The sequence below is a fragment of the Cavia porcellus genome, unplaced genomic scaffold, assembly GCF_034190915.1.
Source record: "Cavia porcellus strain 051 isolate PalLab524CR breed Dunkin Hartley unplaced genomic scaffold, mCavPor4.1 scaffold_1, whole genome shotgun sequence".
NCBI classification, from domain to species: domain Eukaryota; kingdom Metazoa; phylum Chordata; class Mammalia; order Rodentia; family Caviidae; genus Cavia; species Cavia porcellus.
This window is the reverse complement of record NW_026947484.1, coordinates 127795123-127813867: the sequence shown is the minus strand read 5'-3', so window position 1 is coordinate 127813867 and position 18745 is coordinate 127795123. Positions and strand designations below refer to the sequence as shown.

Genomic DNA, 18745 nt, shown 5'->3' with positions numbered 1-18745 from the left:
TAGTAAAGGCCCACAACTCTCTGAGCTTTATAAAGTTCATTCTGACTGAGGCTGACTGAGGGAGAGCTGAGTAGGAAAGAGTCCTTGGAAATCAATTTTGGAGACAAAGAGACCTGAAGAAAACAAATGTCAGGAAGAAGGGACTACATTTCCCTTTTGTGTCTTCTTTCTTACTGTTCTCCTGTTGCTTGTAGTTACATTGTTCCATTACATACGTGACCATAACATAAAATACTCTGAACGTGGCACAGGTAGAATTTATCTAAATGAATAAAGCTTATTCAAATTCTAGAGCTGATGAAAATTTTACCATTCCAAAAGGAAGAATTTAAGCAAACAGCGTAATAGAAGGTAAAAGAATTAGAACTCCCGAAGTATTTTTCTTTTACAGCATGAATGCATGATTCTTCCCCTAGGGCCTGAAGCCTCTCTCATGGGCGGGACTGAAGAGAATCTAGAAATCTTTTGTTCCTCTCTCAACCTGTCTTGTATTCTTACATAGCTACTGAAGCTCTTCCTCATAGATTTTTAAAACAAATCTATTTCATTAAGTAGCTTCTGTCTGCCTCCAGGCTATGTTTGGGCCTCATTAACACTGTTATCCTCAAAATATTATTAGAGATTTAACAACACAGCATCCATCACTGGGTGAGAGGCCTCTCGTGCATCCAGCGACTTGACATAAAGAGATAGACTTTACACAACTCCTTTTGCCTCCTTTCTCATTCACCTCTTTGGTCTAATTTCATAGACTATTGTAAATGAGGAATTGTATTTCTATGTGGCTTTAGTGCCTGCCTATTACCTATATCAATGCCCAAATCAACTTGCTGCCTTCTGAATCTGTGATAGCTCTGTTCATAATGCATTTACCTATATTTCATAACTATTTGAATATCCATCAATAGAGCACCTTTAGTGTTCCATAATTCCGAGCATATTGTGAGAGAAGTTTAGACATGGTCTAAATACTATCAGTTTCCTTTCTCCTTGTCTCCTGACTTATTTCTTCCCTTTTTCTACATGCCACAGGATAAATTTAATATTGCCTAAAACCTGGAAAATGATTGAATTCAGTAAAGAAAGATGGTATGGTCATTTCATCAAGTGATTCAAACAAAATTCAGATTTTGATTGTGAATAAATTCAGATTGATTTTGATTGTGAACAAATTCAGATTGTGAATAAATATTATTTTTTGGAGGACATGTTTCATGGAAAAACAAAAAATTCCAAAATAACAACAAGAATGACATATATTTAACAGTGAAGGGTAGAAAACGAGACACACCTGTTACATAGGACATTTAAAAGAAAATGGTAAAGTAAAAACGGGTCTTTATGTTTCCTGAAAAATCTTCTTTCTGTGAATGACAGATGCTAGTTGGAATAGGCCATTCATGAGTCACAGATGAGGCACTGGTGGCTTTCATTTAAGGAAAGTAATATGAATACTATATTCAGATTATAATCAACACTTAATCCAGCCCAGATCTTTACCAGTATTTTTCAAGTTTATTCAAATCAATGTTTGGAAGCATGAATTCCAGGAGGTTCCACTTGGTACAAAGTATAATGGGCACCAAGTATGGAACCCACCATTCTGAGTTCATGAAAAACATCATCAAAATTCACTGTGAGTTCCCTTATTTTCAAAGCAAATGGGTATCAGTATCGGTGCTCTCATACTCATGGTCTAAACAAGATCATAAACAATTATAATTCTTATTCACACATCAATCTTTCAGAAAACAAATATTGCAGTATTTTAAGTTGCAGTCAAATGTCTGAGAGAAGCATTCTTTCTTATAGGTGACAGTCTCAGTACTAGGTGATGCATTAATTAGTATCAGTCAACATGCCTCAACGATAATCTGATGGGTACACTTCACAGATATTCCAGATTCATACAGTGCAATGTTTCACAACACATAACACCATGAAATCACTGTATGAATCCAAGAAATCCTACCTCTCTTGTGGTTTGCAACTTGAACAGAAGAAACTGTTGACAAAGCTAATTTGGGAGCAACTGGATAGGTTTAAAAGAATAACAGCAAATTAGAAACAACAGTGAAATGTCCAAACTGTAATACTATTACCAACCCACTCAAAACTAGCTCTAAAAGAAGGAACTGTTTGAATCTGTTGTTCCTGGGAGTTGTTTTAATTATTCATGAAGGCTTCTATGGGTCTAAAAATGGTTTAACATTGTCAATAACAAACTTTAGAAACTTTATATTCAGAATCAAAAGGAATTAACATATAAATAAAAATTCATTTAAACAAAGATTTTTCCCATAAAAATATGGGTATCAGAAGCCCCTGATTTTCTCCCCTTTAAACTTAGCAGTTGTGTTATAGATTTCAAATAACATTGGTCCAATTTCCCATATTATTCTGTATCATTATAATATGATATGATATCATTATAATATGATATCATTATATCATATATATCTTGTAGAAGTACAAGCAACGAGACTGTTTATGTTGAACTGATTAAACACTATAAAACAGAGCCATGATATCAACCATTTGGCAGCATTTGGGCCTTGAACATGAGTACCTTTAAAAATTGCAACTTTACCTTTATAATGCTATGAGTTTGTTAATGCCGGGCTTTATTTTTAAGTTTGCCTGTCATTTCCTTTCCAATTATTTGTGAAGTCTTGCTTGTGAAAATAACAAAAATACAGTAGAGTCTGATGTTCTCTGCAGATGTTGACAAGACCAATTATGACTCCACAGAACTGGCCTCTGCTACAAAGGTGCTCCTTTTACTAAGATTTCAAGTTCAAGCATTTTATTCAACTATACGACTTTTTAAATAGATTTATTTGAGCTCATTATGCACATTCTAAAAAGTGCAACTGGCATTGTCTAACAATGTTTCTAAGAGCTCTTTGTCCTGTGACACGCACAGAAGACCACAGAAAAATAATTAAATGTGTCTATTTCAGATTTTGAACAATGCACAATCTTGCTCAGCTCAAAACTTACTGTGAAGTGTTAAGTCTACGATCTTGTCTTGTGTAATTTGTTGAGCTATGAAATTTAATGGGAAAGAGTGAGTGGCATATTACCAAAGATGCTTTCATTGAATCTGCCAAAGAATAAAGTCAGTAAACCTCCCTTAAATCCTCATAGAATTATACTAATAGGGTGAGCTTGATCTGTATTTCTTCTTCCACATATGTATGCTGAACTTTGATAAAATTTGTTTGGAGTGAATGATTAAGATAATTCTATTTGCTGGTAATATATGTATCTAGGACAGTCTCAATTTCATCACTCTGATCAAGGACTGAAAATGCAGTCTTTTCAATCTGATTCCTCAACAAGTTGCTGATATATTTTGTTTTGCTTAGCAGCTATTTCCTGGTTCCTCCTTTTGCTCATTTCCTCCACCATCTGTATTCATTAGAATCTTAAAGAGCATCCTGTATACAACTAAGAAAGGTAGCAGTCAAAAATTTTTGAGAAATAAGAAGACAAAATTATACAGTTTTAAATTAAATTGAACTTTATATATGCATATGTACAGGTAATAGATGTTAAGTGAATTTAACATTACTCTGCAGCTTATGAAGTTTATTGTCCTATTTCTTATAACATAATCAAACTGCTGTCTACTTCGTCCTTTCCACTCCCCTCCTCTCTCCTCTCTTCCTTCCTTCTTCTTTGATATCAGAAAATAGTTCTCTAAAGACAAACAGAAAATAGGCTGCTGCTAATTCTGGTAGACATGAATGTCAACTGAGTAAGGGATAAAGGTAAAGTCTCAACAAAGAAAATTTATTGTAATGATATATGTGTTGTGTGTTATATAACACAGAGAGAGAAAGAGTGAGAGAGAGAAAGGGAGAGAGAGGGAGAGAGGCAGACAGAGAGAGACAGAGAGAGACACAGAGAGAGAGACACACAGAGAGAGAGAGAGACAGAGAGACAGACAGAGAGAGTGAGAGAGAGACAGAGAGAGAGAGACAGAGAGAGAGAGAGACAGAGAGAGACAGACAGAGAGAGAGAGAGAGAGAGAGAGAGAGAGAGAGAGAGAGAGAGAGAGAGATTTCTAATCCAAAATGGAGCAGCAATAAGAGAACAGATCTTTTGGGTGTTATGACACTGCCTTTTCTGTTCAGCTAGAACCCTCAATCTAAGTGAGAGGACAGTTGGTTACTAAAGAAAAGTTGAAGGTAGATGCTGGAAGGACATTTCTGACATTTAAAAGTTTTGAGACTTATTTACACTCCTCATTGTGATAGTGACAAAACTGGGCTTCTCTCAGGACTAACTGACATGCAGTGTGAATTTGATAAAGAGCTTATAACTTCTACGCCATCTAATTTTTTTTCTTCCTTATTTACTTCAGTATTTCTGGGAAAGGTTTCATGCTAGAAAAAATGATTTGAATTATGATTCTTACCAAGGCATGGCATTCATGATGATATTCTTATTAGGTGTTAAAAATTGTATATGGGATTTTCCTCAAATATGTGGGATTTTTATATCAGTAGGAATTTTACATGCTCCTACCTTGTTTTGGGTTAGAAACCTCAAGGGAAGAAATATTCGGCCATATCCTATTAAACTTTGGAGAATCTGCATGCACCAGGAAAAATCAGGGAATGTTATTTTCAGCTATAATGTCATTTGGTCTAAACAGAAAATTAATCATATGAACAAAGACACAAACCACACATCTGTTTTTTGACTTGGCCGTGATGCACTTAAACAAAACAAGACTCCTATACCAAATGAGAGCAAGCAACTGATGATTCCCAAAACATTGAATGGACATTAAATATATAGCCACTTCCCTAACAAAGTTATACATTTACTTTTGAAGTAAGGTAAAGCATTCTTTCAAAAATAATGAAATAGGGACTTCAACAATCAAAACCTGTATGTAAAGCTGGTGCCTGAAACTGGAAGATAACACTAACGAAATAGTTTCTCACTTGAAGATTCCATACTACTCAATATATATTTACAGATATGAACTATTTGCATTAGTATTTCATGAGAGATTCTTTGGGGGCATGTTTTAAGTGTGAGCCATTATCTCTGAAATGAAGGAGACCTATTTCCTATATTTATATGTGCAATTTCTGAGAGATGGAAAGGGGGGTTATTAGTGCTCCTGGATTAAGAACAGTACCAGGTGCTTCCAGTCACATCTAAGGTCCCAACACATGATTGTGTGTATGCTTCCTGATGCTCTTTGTCTTCAAATAAGGTTTCTAGGGTTATTGTTTCAAATCCTGAATCATTAAAATTATTGTTTAATTAATATTATTTCTGTCTTAGACTCAGCAATTTAAGAGTAAATCCCAACTATAGAAGACAGAATAGGACCTAAGGTTAGGATTTGCTGTTCACTAGATTGTATTGTCATTACTAATAGTAATTGGTACTATTACTATTAAATTTACTATTACTATTACTATTAAATTGGTACATTACTATTAAAGCAGCTATTTCAGGATTCAAATCCTACTGTGTGATAAGCACAACTCAGAACCACATTTCTTGTATTGTGCTTGTATTATATTTGAGCAGTCAGGTCCACAAGGATTGCTCTTGCTTCCATGTTCCTGCAGTACTTTACTGTTAGTGTTCTGGGTCTCTGGGTAGACATGAGTTTTAAAACTGTTAGTTTTTATTTCATACATCCCTAATTATACTAGATATCTTTGAAGAAGGTAAAAGACTTGAAAAAAGATTTTGTAAATGTCTGATAATTGAGAAATTGATATCAAGTGGCGAGGCAACTGTAAACAGGTATTATCAGATGGCTTCCTCCATCATTAGATTGCAGGAAATAACATTCTAGCCAGACATAATGCTTAGACTATTATTCTAATTTTAACATATTTGTTAGAAAAGCTGGTCTCAAACAAAGCCATTGCTCTTTCTCTGCTCTGATACACGTGTACGCAAAGGCAAAGGAAATCTAAATATTCACATCATCTACCAAAATGAACAAAAAGAAATATTTTCACATTTATATTTAGGTGTTATTAAATAAATATTTGACCATCCATAGACAAAACATGTAGCTTAGTGGTGGAAGGTTGATTTTTACTTGACCATTTTGATGAGAGGATATTAATAGAATAAGTCTAAGTGATTTGTGATCAGCTTTGAAAAATTGAAATAACATATTTTGAAGAAAATAAAATTCCTAGGGATCACATATATTTGGAAAGGGTTTCAAATCATTGATAAAATTTTGTGTAAAAATATATTTATTTATATTATTGTATTAAATTAAGACAATCTCAGTTTGGTGAAATAGTTTCTATTTTTTTTGTAGTAGAGGTGAATACAGGTAATAAGTTGGGGTAATGTTTATTAAGTTTAACATTAAGTATTCAGTAACTTGTTTGTCTTAATAAAATGAGTGTAACAGTATAATTTACTAGTTTGTTAATAAATTTTGCCAAGAAAGTTAAACAAAGATATTAACTAATATAATAATAGTTTAGAACTGAGTTCTAAAAATTAGCTCTACAATTAAGCTCTATTCCATATTCCAAGAAACTAAATATTTTGTGACAATATTATAGTATAGCTTTTCTGAGTATCATGTAATTTTATTCAGGACATAATTTTATATGTACTTAAAAAGTAACATAGGTCATTCTACTTTTTAATTGTTAAGATTATATGACCTGTACATAATTTTCAAGTTAAACACCTCAGTTCCAATTTATTCCCTCCAAAAATGTAGTTTTTTTCTATACTGCACAGTTAACATAGTTTTTTGACGGCAGTTAAACCCCTGTTTATGTATGAGAATATAGACAATTTTCTCCAGATAATTTTTCATTGTATAGGATGCCTAATATTCCTAAGCACTTAAAACTCAGAATCACCAACAACCATCATGTGAAAATCCTGATCTAATATATCTGCAATGGAGTAAAATTGTAATATGCTATGTGTTTTTGGTGAGAGGAAAAATGTTACCTTGAAAGATACAGATATCGATATTAGTGGTCCCTAAACCCCATACTGTATCACTGTCTGATGATGCACAAATATCAGTCATATACATTTTAATATATGAAAATGTAATTTGATATCTCATCTGAAATTTAAAAATTTCTGCTTTATAAGATCACATAAGAAAACAAATTAAAATTAGCCTGTTATTCTCTGATTAATTTTGTTACTCTAAGGTCCTAGTGTGAAGTAAATATTTGACAAGCATTACTAACAAACATTGAGTTGTTCATATGTGAGGCTGGTTGTACTAACAAACATTTAATTCCCAGACGTAAACTAGGCATGTTAGAGCCCATATTAATAGTATAATTGAGACAAATTCTATCTTTTCATATACAAATCCAATGAAAATTTTTGCCTAAGATGAAGCCTCTGAGAACCCTTAGATATTGAGCTGCTTGTTTCAGGTGGTTATAAATTGCAAATAGGAGAAAATTATAATACATCAAAAGTATTTGTATTGGCCCTTTGGGTGAGCTGTTGCAAATTTAGTAATTTCATTTTCTTCACAAATCAACGAGGGAAAAATCCCCAGGTCAACAAAAAGGTCTCAAAGTGGTGCTTTGTTATAGGGCAGATGGCACTGTGAATTATAAGATGAGAATTCTGGTCCCAGCTCCACCATTTAGGAACTGTGTGGATGGTTAATTTCTCTGGACTCCAGTTTCTTTATCTGTGAGATAAAGATATTGGAGATCACCAAGATGTTTTTCAGCTGACAGCTTCCATCACTGGTGATTCTCTTATGGTGTAGCAGTATCATACTGACACTCATGGGGGGATGAAGCCTGTTAGGATGACACGTACCCCTCTGGAGAATCTAAGGAATGAAGGGGAATCACTGCTGAGTGGCTTTATGAGGGACTTTTTGATTGTCACAGGAAACTTAAAACTGGCATTGAGAAAATGTTGTTGGCATGAGGGGAAGGATCACTTGATGATTGTGGATGGCCAATCATTTAGAAATAACCTTTATCAGTATTTCTTCTCCTTAAGGATATTGGCTCCATCTAGAAAAGGGACTGACTTTGTCTCTATAATATCCTTAGCAAGTCTGCCAACTGGAGTTCAAAGAATTTCTGGGCTAGAGAAACAACAATCACAGACCTTAAAATTGTCCTTTTAAAAAATAAAAAATAAACAAAACAGCTGAAAGGTCTTGCAGTTGTTACTGTTGTATTGCTATTTTGAATTTTTAAATTATGACTACAGGAAGCCTGGCAAATAACTGTTTAGGGAAATTATTTAAAATGTGGTTCATATAAATGGAGCTCGGGTCAGAACTCCAAATTTACCACTTAAACTCCTTAAGCTCTCTTAGCAGTAAAATGGAGACAGTGACACTCGTGGTTACTGTTTGTTATGAAAGCTGAATGTATTAATATTTTCTTGCCAAAGTAGTGAGCATTAATAGATGTTAGCTTTTACTCTACTTGTGGTTACTGTTATAATAAAAAAATCAGATTGCAGTAGTTTAAATAGCTTTTATTGACTTGAAGTGAGGAAAATAATTTGTTCTTCCTTTTTTATTCCATCTTAATTGTTCCCAAAGCAAGTGATTGTGATATGTGATAAAATTCATGTAAGATATAGCTTACTTTAGGGACTAATCCAGTGCTAGGCCTTATATCAATTAATACTACTATTCAGAAAGCAATAGAAATTATTTTCCATACTGTAAGAATATGCAACTTTTAATCTTTAGCAATATGATAATGTTAATTCCCAAATTTCTCTCAGTTTAGAAGCATATTAGCATAGGAGATGAATCGAATATATACATTTTCTCATTTTTTTATTTGTCAAAAACTACTCAGAGAATTGTTCCACAACAGTTAAGTCGCAGCACTTGAAATCCATTTTCATGAATCAGAACCACTGAGATTGTACTATAAAAAACAGAGCGAGTGCCAGGTGTGGTGGCATGTATTTGTAATCCCAGCCCTAGGAAGGCTGAAGCAGGAGGATTCCCTGAAGTTCAAAGCCAGCTTGGCTATATAGTGAGTTAAAGGCCAGCCTGGACTACAGAAGGAGAGACACTGTCTCCAAAAAAAAAAAAAAAAAAGTGAGGCTCTGGAAGGAAAAATTTTGCTTCTTTATTGTTGTTCTCTGAGCTCCGTTTTCTGCATAGGAAGTTAAAAGAGAAGCATGCTAGAGTTGCTGAACTTTACCATCTAGTTCTGATGCCAAAGTGAATCAAGCTAAAAAGCAATCTTTAAGCAGAGAGTTAATGACATCTTATTTATTTCAGGAAGTTTTAAAGGTAGAATTGCTTTAGAATATTAAATTGCTTTCTCTTAGGCAGTTTTCAATTCACTTCATGTATAGCCTTTAAGGGCAGAGTAAAATGTAACCATACTTTACTGATTTCTTCCTAGAACGGTCTCCACTGTATTATGTCATACTTTAGTAATTTAAACAAATGAGAAGGTCAATCCTAATGTTATGGTAGAATATAAACAGTCCTTGTTGGAATTGGACATTGACTTGGAATTCTGCCTTGATTTCTGCCTGAAGCTTTAAATTCACTTGCCCCTTGTTTTACCTATAAAATGATGAGTTGCTCTTAAAGTTGTTAAGAAGGCTAAGGTTTACATATTTTTTGGCTCTAAAATATATCACTGTGACATGCTGACAGGATGTTATGGAGCTTTTATGAAACATCCTTGTTCCAGGTACAAGAAAAGACTATCAGGTAAAGATAAAACAAAAGGTCCCTTTGGGTTTATATGGTCACAGTTATTGTTCCTCAGGGAATCTTCAAATAGCATTATTGATGCCTACAAAGGAATCTACAAGAAAGCATGAAGCTCTACAGGAGAAATCCTTAGAGCCTTGGAGGTTTCTTATCATCTTCATAGCTAGCAGTTTGCTCTCAGAAATGAAGCATCATTAAACTGATGGAAAAAATGAAGATCTACCTTCAGGTGGCACATAGAGTTTTGTTTTTATGTAAGAGATATCTCCATGTAGAAAAAAAAACCTTGATTTACTGTATAAAGTTGTATAGTTGTTTATTGCATTTCAGGTGCTATATCTGATACGTATACTCTTTTTGTATCCCTCGGTATATTGAGGATATTTTGTGGTACAGGAAGGACACATCTTGATGGAGGAAGGGGCACAGTCCTCCACTCTCTGTCCTGAGATGCCACACTTATTAATGTACTTTGACATCAGATTGAAGCAACAGAAAATGAATTTCTGTTTTTATCCAGGACTGTATTGTTCTCTTCATGAAAGTGGGTCAATTCAGGAGTGAATAGATCTCCTAAGGTGTTCTTCAGTGGATTAGAAAGAGTCAGGGGCAGCAGTGAGTAAATCTAGAATTTTTTTCTAATCTTTTCCACTTGCTATAATGCTGGATGTGAACTTTAAAGTCTAATAAACATTCCTGGCCGTGTAACCTTGGGCAAGTTACCTGGCCACTCTGAGACTCAGATATACTTTTTGTAAAACAGAATGTAGTAGATACATTTTAGTTTAAATCAGAAATTTCTTGACCTCATAGAGGTAACTAGCAAAGGTAGAGATTTTGCTCACACTTAAAAAGTGGCTTTACATTATAGATTTGCTGGGGAAGGATTAAAACATGAAAAAGTCAATTTTCTTAAGATAGGTCAATATGGATTGGTAAACCTCTTAGATGTTTTTAAAGTAAGAGTTTCTCTCCCTTTCCTTTATTGGAGTATTTGATTTATTCTTCAGGATTGAACAGGCAGCTATGTCCTAATGTTCATTCAATTTTAGGATAATCACAAAGGTTTCATGAATGTGAAATGCTAGTTACACAAATATGAAATGGATCTGTGATGAGGATACTGGGTACACGATATAACACTCCCAAAGGCATTTCACCTGGGACTTTGGCTTTCCTTCTAGAACATCAGCAAACAGTTTAAAATTAATGTAACATACCATGCAATTTGCCATATCGCTACAGTAGCCTGATAATATTTTTTCTCATTATATAAAAACTAATTAGTTAAAGGGCAATTCAAATGAAACTTTTATTTGGGGGATTTGGAAGTATTAAGGCAAAAGGGAAAAAGAAAGCAAACATACACAGCAGCTCTCTGGATAGTATGAACAAGATTATTAATAACCCTTGGGTAGGAAAATGATTAACCTTGTTGTTTTCTTCACAATCCAGGTTTCACGATAAGTAAATCGATATTGCACAAAAATATTTAGATGCTGTATGGAAAACAACTTTTACAAGGTCTCCAACTGGCATCAATGTTTTCAAGTATGAAAACATCTCTGGGCTTTCTCAATAGGGTGATGGATCCCTGCAGGTAGCATTTCCCTTGTTTAATAGTCCTGCCAATTAAATCAAATTAGAGATGAATTTTTAACTCTGTGATGAAGGCAATGCTCATTATAAGAGAAAACAGGAAAATGCAATGTTTCCCTTAAGTGAATTATTTCAAATTGAATAAAAGTTTGTGGAGGGGGAGGGAAGGCAAAACAACTTTATTGATATTCTATGCCTTATATACAACCATGTCAGTCATTTGAAAGTAATTTAAAGGCATAATCTGTAGACAAGGTCACAACATGCTTGTACTTATCATTTTCTTCTATTAGTATTCTAAGACATTTTTATTTAAAAATTTCAAGTTTATAAATATGGCCTTTCTTGATGTGATTTTTCAATACATGGATGGTTCACCTTTTACTTCTGACTCATGTGTCATCTGCTTTTGTAAGAAGTAATAATCACCCCTACAAAGCTATTTGTACATTAAGCCAATTCTCTCTAGCCTAATTATACTATTTATAATAAATTGTTTAACATAATTAGTAAATCATTTGCTTTGCAGTACTAAATATCAGATAATATATGTTAGAAGGCAATGATTAGTTTATCACTTTAATGCAAACACCCACAACAAGCCAACTATTAATTTGTATCATCAGCCTCAACAAATGTTCATTTAAATAAAATTGTGAATGTTTACTTGTAAGTACACTTTATTTAAAAGTGAAATTGAATAAATTGCTACGATGACAAGTAAGGTAAAAACAGATTATAAGGCTCAAATGGCTATAGATCTATTTTGGGAGTCATTAATTGCTGACAGTATCACCAGTATTTTTTCAGCTATGGTCAAAACACACCAGAAGGACTGTGTTTTAAATTAAGTATCCTTGAGATGTTTGGGAAACCTACTTCTTAGTAGATAAACGACAGCAAATACAAATGATCTTAATGGGAAATTTGTTTCAAAAATATTTTTAGCAGATGATCGGAAAGGATGACAATTCTGTCCATGCATTTGAACTTAATAGAAGGTGTTGACAATTAATTTGAGATCTATACTGAACTCTATCAGGGCTCTAAAACCTTTAGTCATTGTGTATAAAGTTTATGTATGCAAAATTGTGGTTACATACAGCAAAGATTTACATTGATAATATACATCATTTATTTTCCTTCAGGTACACTTTGATTATTAGAGTTTCATGGGTGTCACTCATTACAGTGGTATCTTCCTGTATAGCTGGTGGAATTATATTCATTGATTCCTTCTTTGGGGTAAAGAGGAAAGCCCTAGAAAACACCCAAACTTAGTTAAAAAGCATCTTCCTCTTCTCTGACTTGCACCTTGAAAGCATCCCCTCTTCCTGTGCCCTCTAAGAACAGACGATGAATCATCTATGTGTGAATTCATGCCCTTTAGAGAGGAAAGGAATCCATAAGTGCATCCAACAAGCACCTTATAAACCCACAAAGAAGGAACGTCCGAATGCCATTACAGCAGCCTAGAAGATACAATCATATTTGATGGCTTTGTCAGAAATCTCTTTACCTTAAAAGCCAGGCAACAAGCAAGCTAGTCATGTGTGATATTGGGTGACCCCTGGAAGCTTGTGCAAACTGCTTGCTGGGAACCAGAGAAAATCCTTTTGCACTCCAAGCACAACAGCCAGAGGTACACTGAAGGCAGAGTACAAACTATCACTTTTTGTCTGAGGGTTTTTTTCCCCCACAGGTATTAGGAATTAAATTTTCCTAGGTTCCTGATAATAAAAATGAATACATTTTCCAAAGGCACAATAAAGCATCCTTTCAGGTCACCACTGATTTGAAAAGAAAACAAAGCAAAACAAAACTGGAATTTTCCATTTCATTGTGTAAAAGGTCAACATCTGCTGATGCTCAGAGATGGGGATGTGGTGGAGAAGGCCAGATGAAATGTGGAGTGAGCAGTACAGTCAGAGAGTGCATGCAACACACAATTGGCACTCAGAACAGAAACACACTTCAGCGCCAGAGAACGACTTTTCCATCCATCCATTTCTGAAATTTTTGACAGAAAAGATCACCATAGTTGCCTCAGTAATCTGTCACAGCCTGATTCTATTTGGTTTCCTTCTGCTTTAAAATGCATGTACAAATGCAATTGTCAAGGCCTGAAAGGAGCACATTGTGGGCTATCTGTACAACTAAAGCAAATGCCAAGGGAGGTATTGCTGCAGAAAAATTAGACTATTGAAATGGAAAGTTTTCATTTGTAAGTTTGTGGCACAGATACCATTTCAGTAAGAGCACAAAACAAATTCTGTAGCACTAGGCTGGTATTGAAATGATTGTGAAAACTACTTCTCTTTACAAAGTGACTGATTTTCACGGCATTTAACAGGTCTGAAGTTGAAGAAATCAGCATCTGGCCTATTCACAAGCTGAAGTAGAATGGGGTTGATTTATAAATTGAAAGACCTGACTGTGCATTTATAAGAAGCAGGGAGTTGTTTTATACAAATTAGCAGAATATTGGTTTTTTAGCTGGATCTTACATTTGTTGGTGCTTCAAGTGCTGCTATTTACACTGAGTTCATTCTATCTGGCACAGTGTTCATGGACTTAAGGCTTTCAGGGATGACACAGTGGAGACAATTCTCTTTGCTTAAGTGCAGAATAGGAGCTTTCTTAAAAAATATATTTCTGATCATTTGCTTAGCAGTTGTTCTAAGGTTTTAATCATTTGAGATAAAGAAGGCAATATGTAACTCCTGTTCTGAAAAGTTATTGAGCATGTGTTTTTTTTATGTACCTTCAGGCTTGGTGTTGACATGCCATTGGCTTATGTGGGAAGACAGAGCTGTTGTCTGGGGTCTCCAATGGAAGCTGGAGACTGTTATTTGCTCTTTGCAGTGATATTGGAGGAGCATCACATAGAGAAGTAAGGACAGATGCCATTTCAATTGCTTAGATTTCTGTTAACTGATTTCTTGCAGAATTTCTCATACTCTGACTCCTAAATTCCCCATGCATTTGTATACACATTTTCTAACAAATTTAAGCCTAAACGCACAGAAACACATGGGTCACTGTGTTTAAGGAAAAAATGGGCGTAGTAGATATCCTTTTCTGTCATTACTCCCAAAAGACAAATGATCATAAACCTGCCTCTTTCAGGCCTTCACAAACCGTAGAATTTAATTTATTAACAAAAATTCTCTAATGAATTTCCTAAGAAATTCTTTGACATTTGTTCTGCTCTTCCCAATTACGTGAGAAATCCACGTCCAGCCCTGCAGAAACAGTCCAATTTCTATGTAGGTTATTTAGATGTATGAATAGGACCGTATATACTTTTGCTTATTAAGGCAGAGGCAGAGTGGACTTCACTGATATAAAGAAGTCAGGAAAGTTGTGGCACTGCCATATCCACAGAAAAAATTTTCATAAATAACTATTCTGTCCATACATTCACCATTTCTATGCAGAAAAACAATGGAAAGCATGAAATTCACAAAGAAAATGGTCTTTACATCAGAAATGGACACTGGAAAAACAGATCTGTGGAGCTGAACAACACAAAGCTAGCCTAGACTTGGTTTGGTGATGTTTTTTTACTTACTACCAATACTGGAAATACTGGGAATACCTGCAGAGAAAGAAAACAACAAAGAAAAGCTGTTAGCTTTCTTGCTTTTATCACATGACATCTTTTACTTAAAAATTTCAGAAATTAAAACAAAATTCATATATATATGCTATATATGAAACCATCGAAACCATTTTGATTTTATTTTTTAACTCTTGAGTTCATCATATTTTAGAAGTTAATTAATGTTCAACTACACTAATTTGTATAAGAAAGCCTTGTGACATCATATATTTTGTGTCTGCCCATAAGGCTGATGAACATTTGCAATGTGATCCAAAACAGATATTGAGATATAATAAGCACTGTGTATTGAGGTATTATGCATTGCATATACCTATGCAAATATATCCATACATGCAATAGATCTTTTTAAATGCATTATAAAATATATATGTTAGATGTTGAAAATCATTTGGTACTTCATTTGATTAATTTCTCATAACCATCATTTTTATTTCTCTTCTACTTGTCAGATATGTGGATTAAACTCTGTAATAGAAACTTAATTGAGCAGAATAATTCAAGAATGCATTAGATTCTTCACATTGATCATGGACTTCATTGATTTTTTTTCAGCTTTCTCTTTAATTTACAAACTGTGCTAAAGTAGTGGAACCATTTCAAAATGAGGCCTTAGTATGAATGTGGAAACTCATTTAGTCTGCATACAGATTAAAATTCCTGGTCAAGCAAAACAATGTTGTTCTCATATCTAGTGGCTCAGGAGCTAGCCGGGTGAGTTTCAAGAGTAGGTCTGACTCCTGAATTCTCACCAACTGTTTGACTCTGGGACAAGTTGCTTATGACTTCAGTTACTCGGGCTTTTCATCTGTTTGGATTGTTGAGGAGATTGTATAACTTGATAGATGGAAAGCACTCAGATCATTGCTTTACTCAGATGATTGCTTCACAGATCATCCTTGCACTGATTACTACTATTGTTACAGTGAAGTCATCACTGTGATAGATCTTGCTAATTAAAAGTCAGAAATTTATATTCTCACCACTAAATTTGGGTGGTGGTGTGAGAACATAGATGGAAATCAAATGAGAGACACACACATACACACAGAGAGAAGGGGGGGGGGCTGCTGCTGACTTGTTGGATGATTTTAGCCTTGCTCTTAGCTTCTCTAAGCCTGTTTCTTCATCCAAAAGGAGGGCAATAATGTCTACTGCACAGGCTGCTGTGAGGATAGAGTAAAATGATCTATAAACACGTCTGACACATAGTGTTTAGCCCATAAGCGATAGCTTTTAATGGATTGTTCAGACTTGTTTTCCACATCATTGAAATGTGTTAACAGGTGGTGGCTCTAAGAGTCCTTGAACTTCTATTTTAGTGTTTATGTTCAAACAGCTGCTCTCTGCTTACTTTAACTATTCATTGTACCTTGCTCAGATATTTCCAGACATACTTATGTCTGAATGGAGAGAAAAGACTGAAGAATAAAAACTTACTATGATTTACTATGATTTTTTTAAATCCTGAAGGAATGCAATATTATTTTTACTATTATATACGTTAAAAATCTCTTGATTTTAGATACTCAGAGGTTATAATGCTTTAACTGCTGCTTTCTTATCCACTTAAACTGGAAAGCTAAATTGCTATTTCTACATTGTAACTATATCCTATGAATTGAATTTCAAGCACCACACTATTTCTTCAAAGAATGGCTAGGTTCCTGACCTGACGCCTCAGTAGACTGTCTTTGCCTCAGCAACAGAGTAACATTAAGTTGGTACTGAATCTTTTTTTTTCCTTTGCAAATTCCCTGTAGATAAAGTAATACATACTATGGCAGCATCATAATTTTAGTATCAGTTGCAGAAGTTTCAAATTTCCCCATGATTGACAATCCTGTTCCATTGCAAGGAGCTGCTTCCCTGTTTTAATCCATCAAAGAGAATGGAAGTTAACATGGCAGGAAGAGAATTTTCATGTGTTTTCAAACTTCCCTGGAGTCAGAGGCCTTGCATAATGCAAGGTAAAGTTCTCAGGGTTTTTGGCTAGACAGGATGGAAAGTAACCTTGTAAGGCTGTTTGGTACAGCACTTGCTACTGTTGAATACTTTAGAAAGATGTAGAAATATTTCCATTCCTTTGGGTGTACCAGTGCAGGAGAGTCATGTTCATTTCAAGTATGCACACGGTGCCAAACAAAGGCTATTCTGAGATCCTATTTTTCCTTATGAAGATGTTATTACCTAACATTGGATGCTTAAAATTCAGGTTCTCCTCATTTTGTGGCTTACAATTTTTTGAGGCTCTGCCAGATGAGTCACTTTTCTATTCCACTGCTGTAAAATGAGAATTGCTTAGAAAAGATTTTTAAACTGTTCATTTGAATAAAGAGTTTTGAAGTTGAAAATAACTGAAAGCCAATGGATGTACACAGTGCATTTTCAAAGGGTACTTTTCCTCTAATAGTTCTTACTTTTATGTCCAAATATCTTGCTTTTGCTTCTCTACAGACAACTAAAGAATTTAGTGAACCCATCAGATTCATTAAAAGACTACAAGTGAGCTAAGAAGAATCCTTCAGATACTCAAGGAAATAGACGAGAAGGCCTAGAAATGAATTGCAGCAATTCATTTCATAAAATGTAAGGGATCTTTAGGATCTGTATGAAATGAACCAATAAATGTGACTCCATTTTAAAAGAAAGACTGCAGCCAGAGCGATGGGAATGAGTCAGAGCGTGCTCAGGAAAATTGTCTAGGCACATGTTGGCAGTTTTTAAACATGCCCTGTGAAGTGACAACTATTATGTAAAAAGTATTTTTACCTTTAAAGCTGAACTCCGAAGTTATTTCTTTCTTCTCCATGTCCCTAATGTGAGTTAACAGCCCTATCTTTTTTAATCCAACAGTTCTTGGCAAAGGCCCCAAGATCTATGCATCAATTTATTTCTATTGTTTTGTGAGAGCACTGAGAGGACACGCCCATGTCTACATCTTTCACATCTGTATGGGATGAGGTCTTATGCAGAAGGATTTTACAAAAATTTATTACTTATTTCCCTGAAGATTTCTACCTTTGTAAAAACACCACTTTTGATTATAGTATGATTTAGTTCCTTGTAAAATGTCCCACTGAGATTGAGCTCAAGATTATAGAATATTTATGTTTGATTTGGATGCAAGATATTGTTCTAATAGCAAGAATTATGCAACACATAATATGCACAACTCCTCTCAACGCTTTCTCTTCCAAAATGCAGATGTTCAAAACCTATTTGCTGCTTAACGAGGGAGACCACTTAGCAGCTAATGTAATTTTATTCCTATTCTTCTTGTGGAATCTTCATTTTTAATCATTCTTGTTCTGTTTTGCTTTGCTTTGTTTTTGTTTTTGAGACATAGACTCACCATGTAGTTCTGGCTGGCCTCAAACTCAAACTTAAATCATCTTAATCCTTTCATTTGACAGAACAGGCATAAAGAGGTGCAAAGGCTTGGCTCAAATTGACTTGTTGATACTCAGTGATGGAACGTGTCATTCCTAGTCCCTGTCTGGGACTCTGTGCAACTTGCAAAAGGAAAGAGCACAGGTGTGTGTGAGCCTTAATGGAAGGCTCTACAGTACACAGTAAATGATTTTAGTACTAATGCTTCTTCTAGAATAGAAACATCACTTCAGTGGAGAAATGCATACTTGTTAAGTAACCCAAGTGGCCATGATGCAACTAGGGGCCAAAAGAATACAAAAGCAAGAAGGTACTGGTAGGTACTTGTAGTTATTACCTCTTTAACCAACTTTTCCTACACCCACATTTATTTTAAAGTATTCTGCTCAAATTAAGGAGTTGAGAGCCTAGTAGAA

The 18745-nt window shown here is 34.7% G+C and overlaps 1 protein-coding gene across 9 annotated transcripts in view; it reads right to left on the bottom strand.

The window, feature by feature from the left end:
- Positions 1-18745, bottom strand: part of Ntng1 (netrin G1) — a 315523-nt gene that overhangs the window by 52992 nt on the left and 243786 nt on the right. For 5 of the 9 annotated variants that reach the window (XM_063255137.1, XM_063255158.1, XM_063255167.1 and 2 more), the window contains exons 5-7: positions 14886-14912; positions 4537-4602; positions 1973-2032 (exon numbers count right to left, since the gene is read on the bottom strand). In XM_063255137.1, the coding sequence (XP_063111207.1) occupies positions 1973-2032; positions 4537-4602; positions 14886-14912 (153 nt within the window). The remainder of the gene's footprint in view (positions 1-1972; positions 2033-4536; positions 4603-14885; positions 14913-18745) is intronic. The other 4 variants (XM_063255151.1, XM_063255171.1, XM_063255185.1 and 1 more) reach the window with 2 other exon arrangements.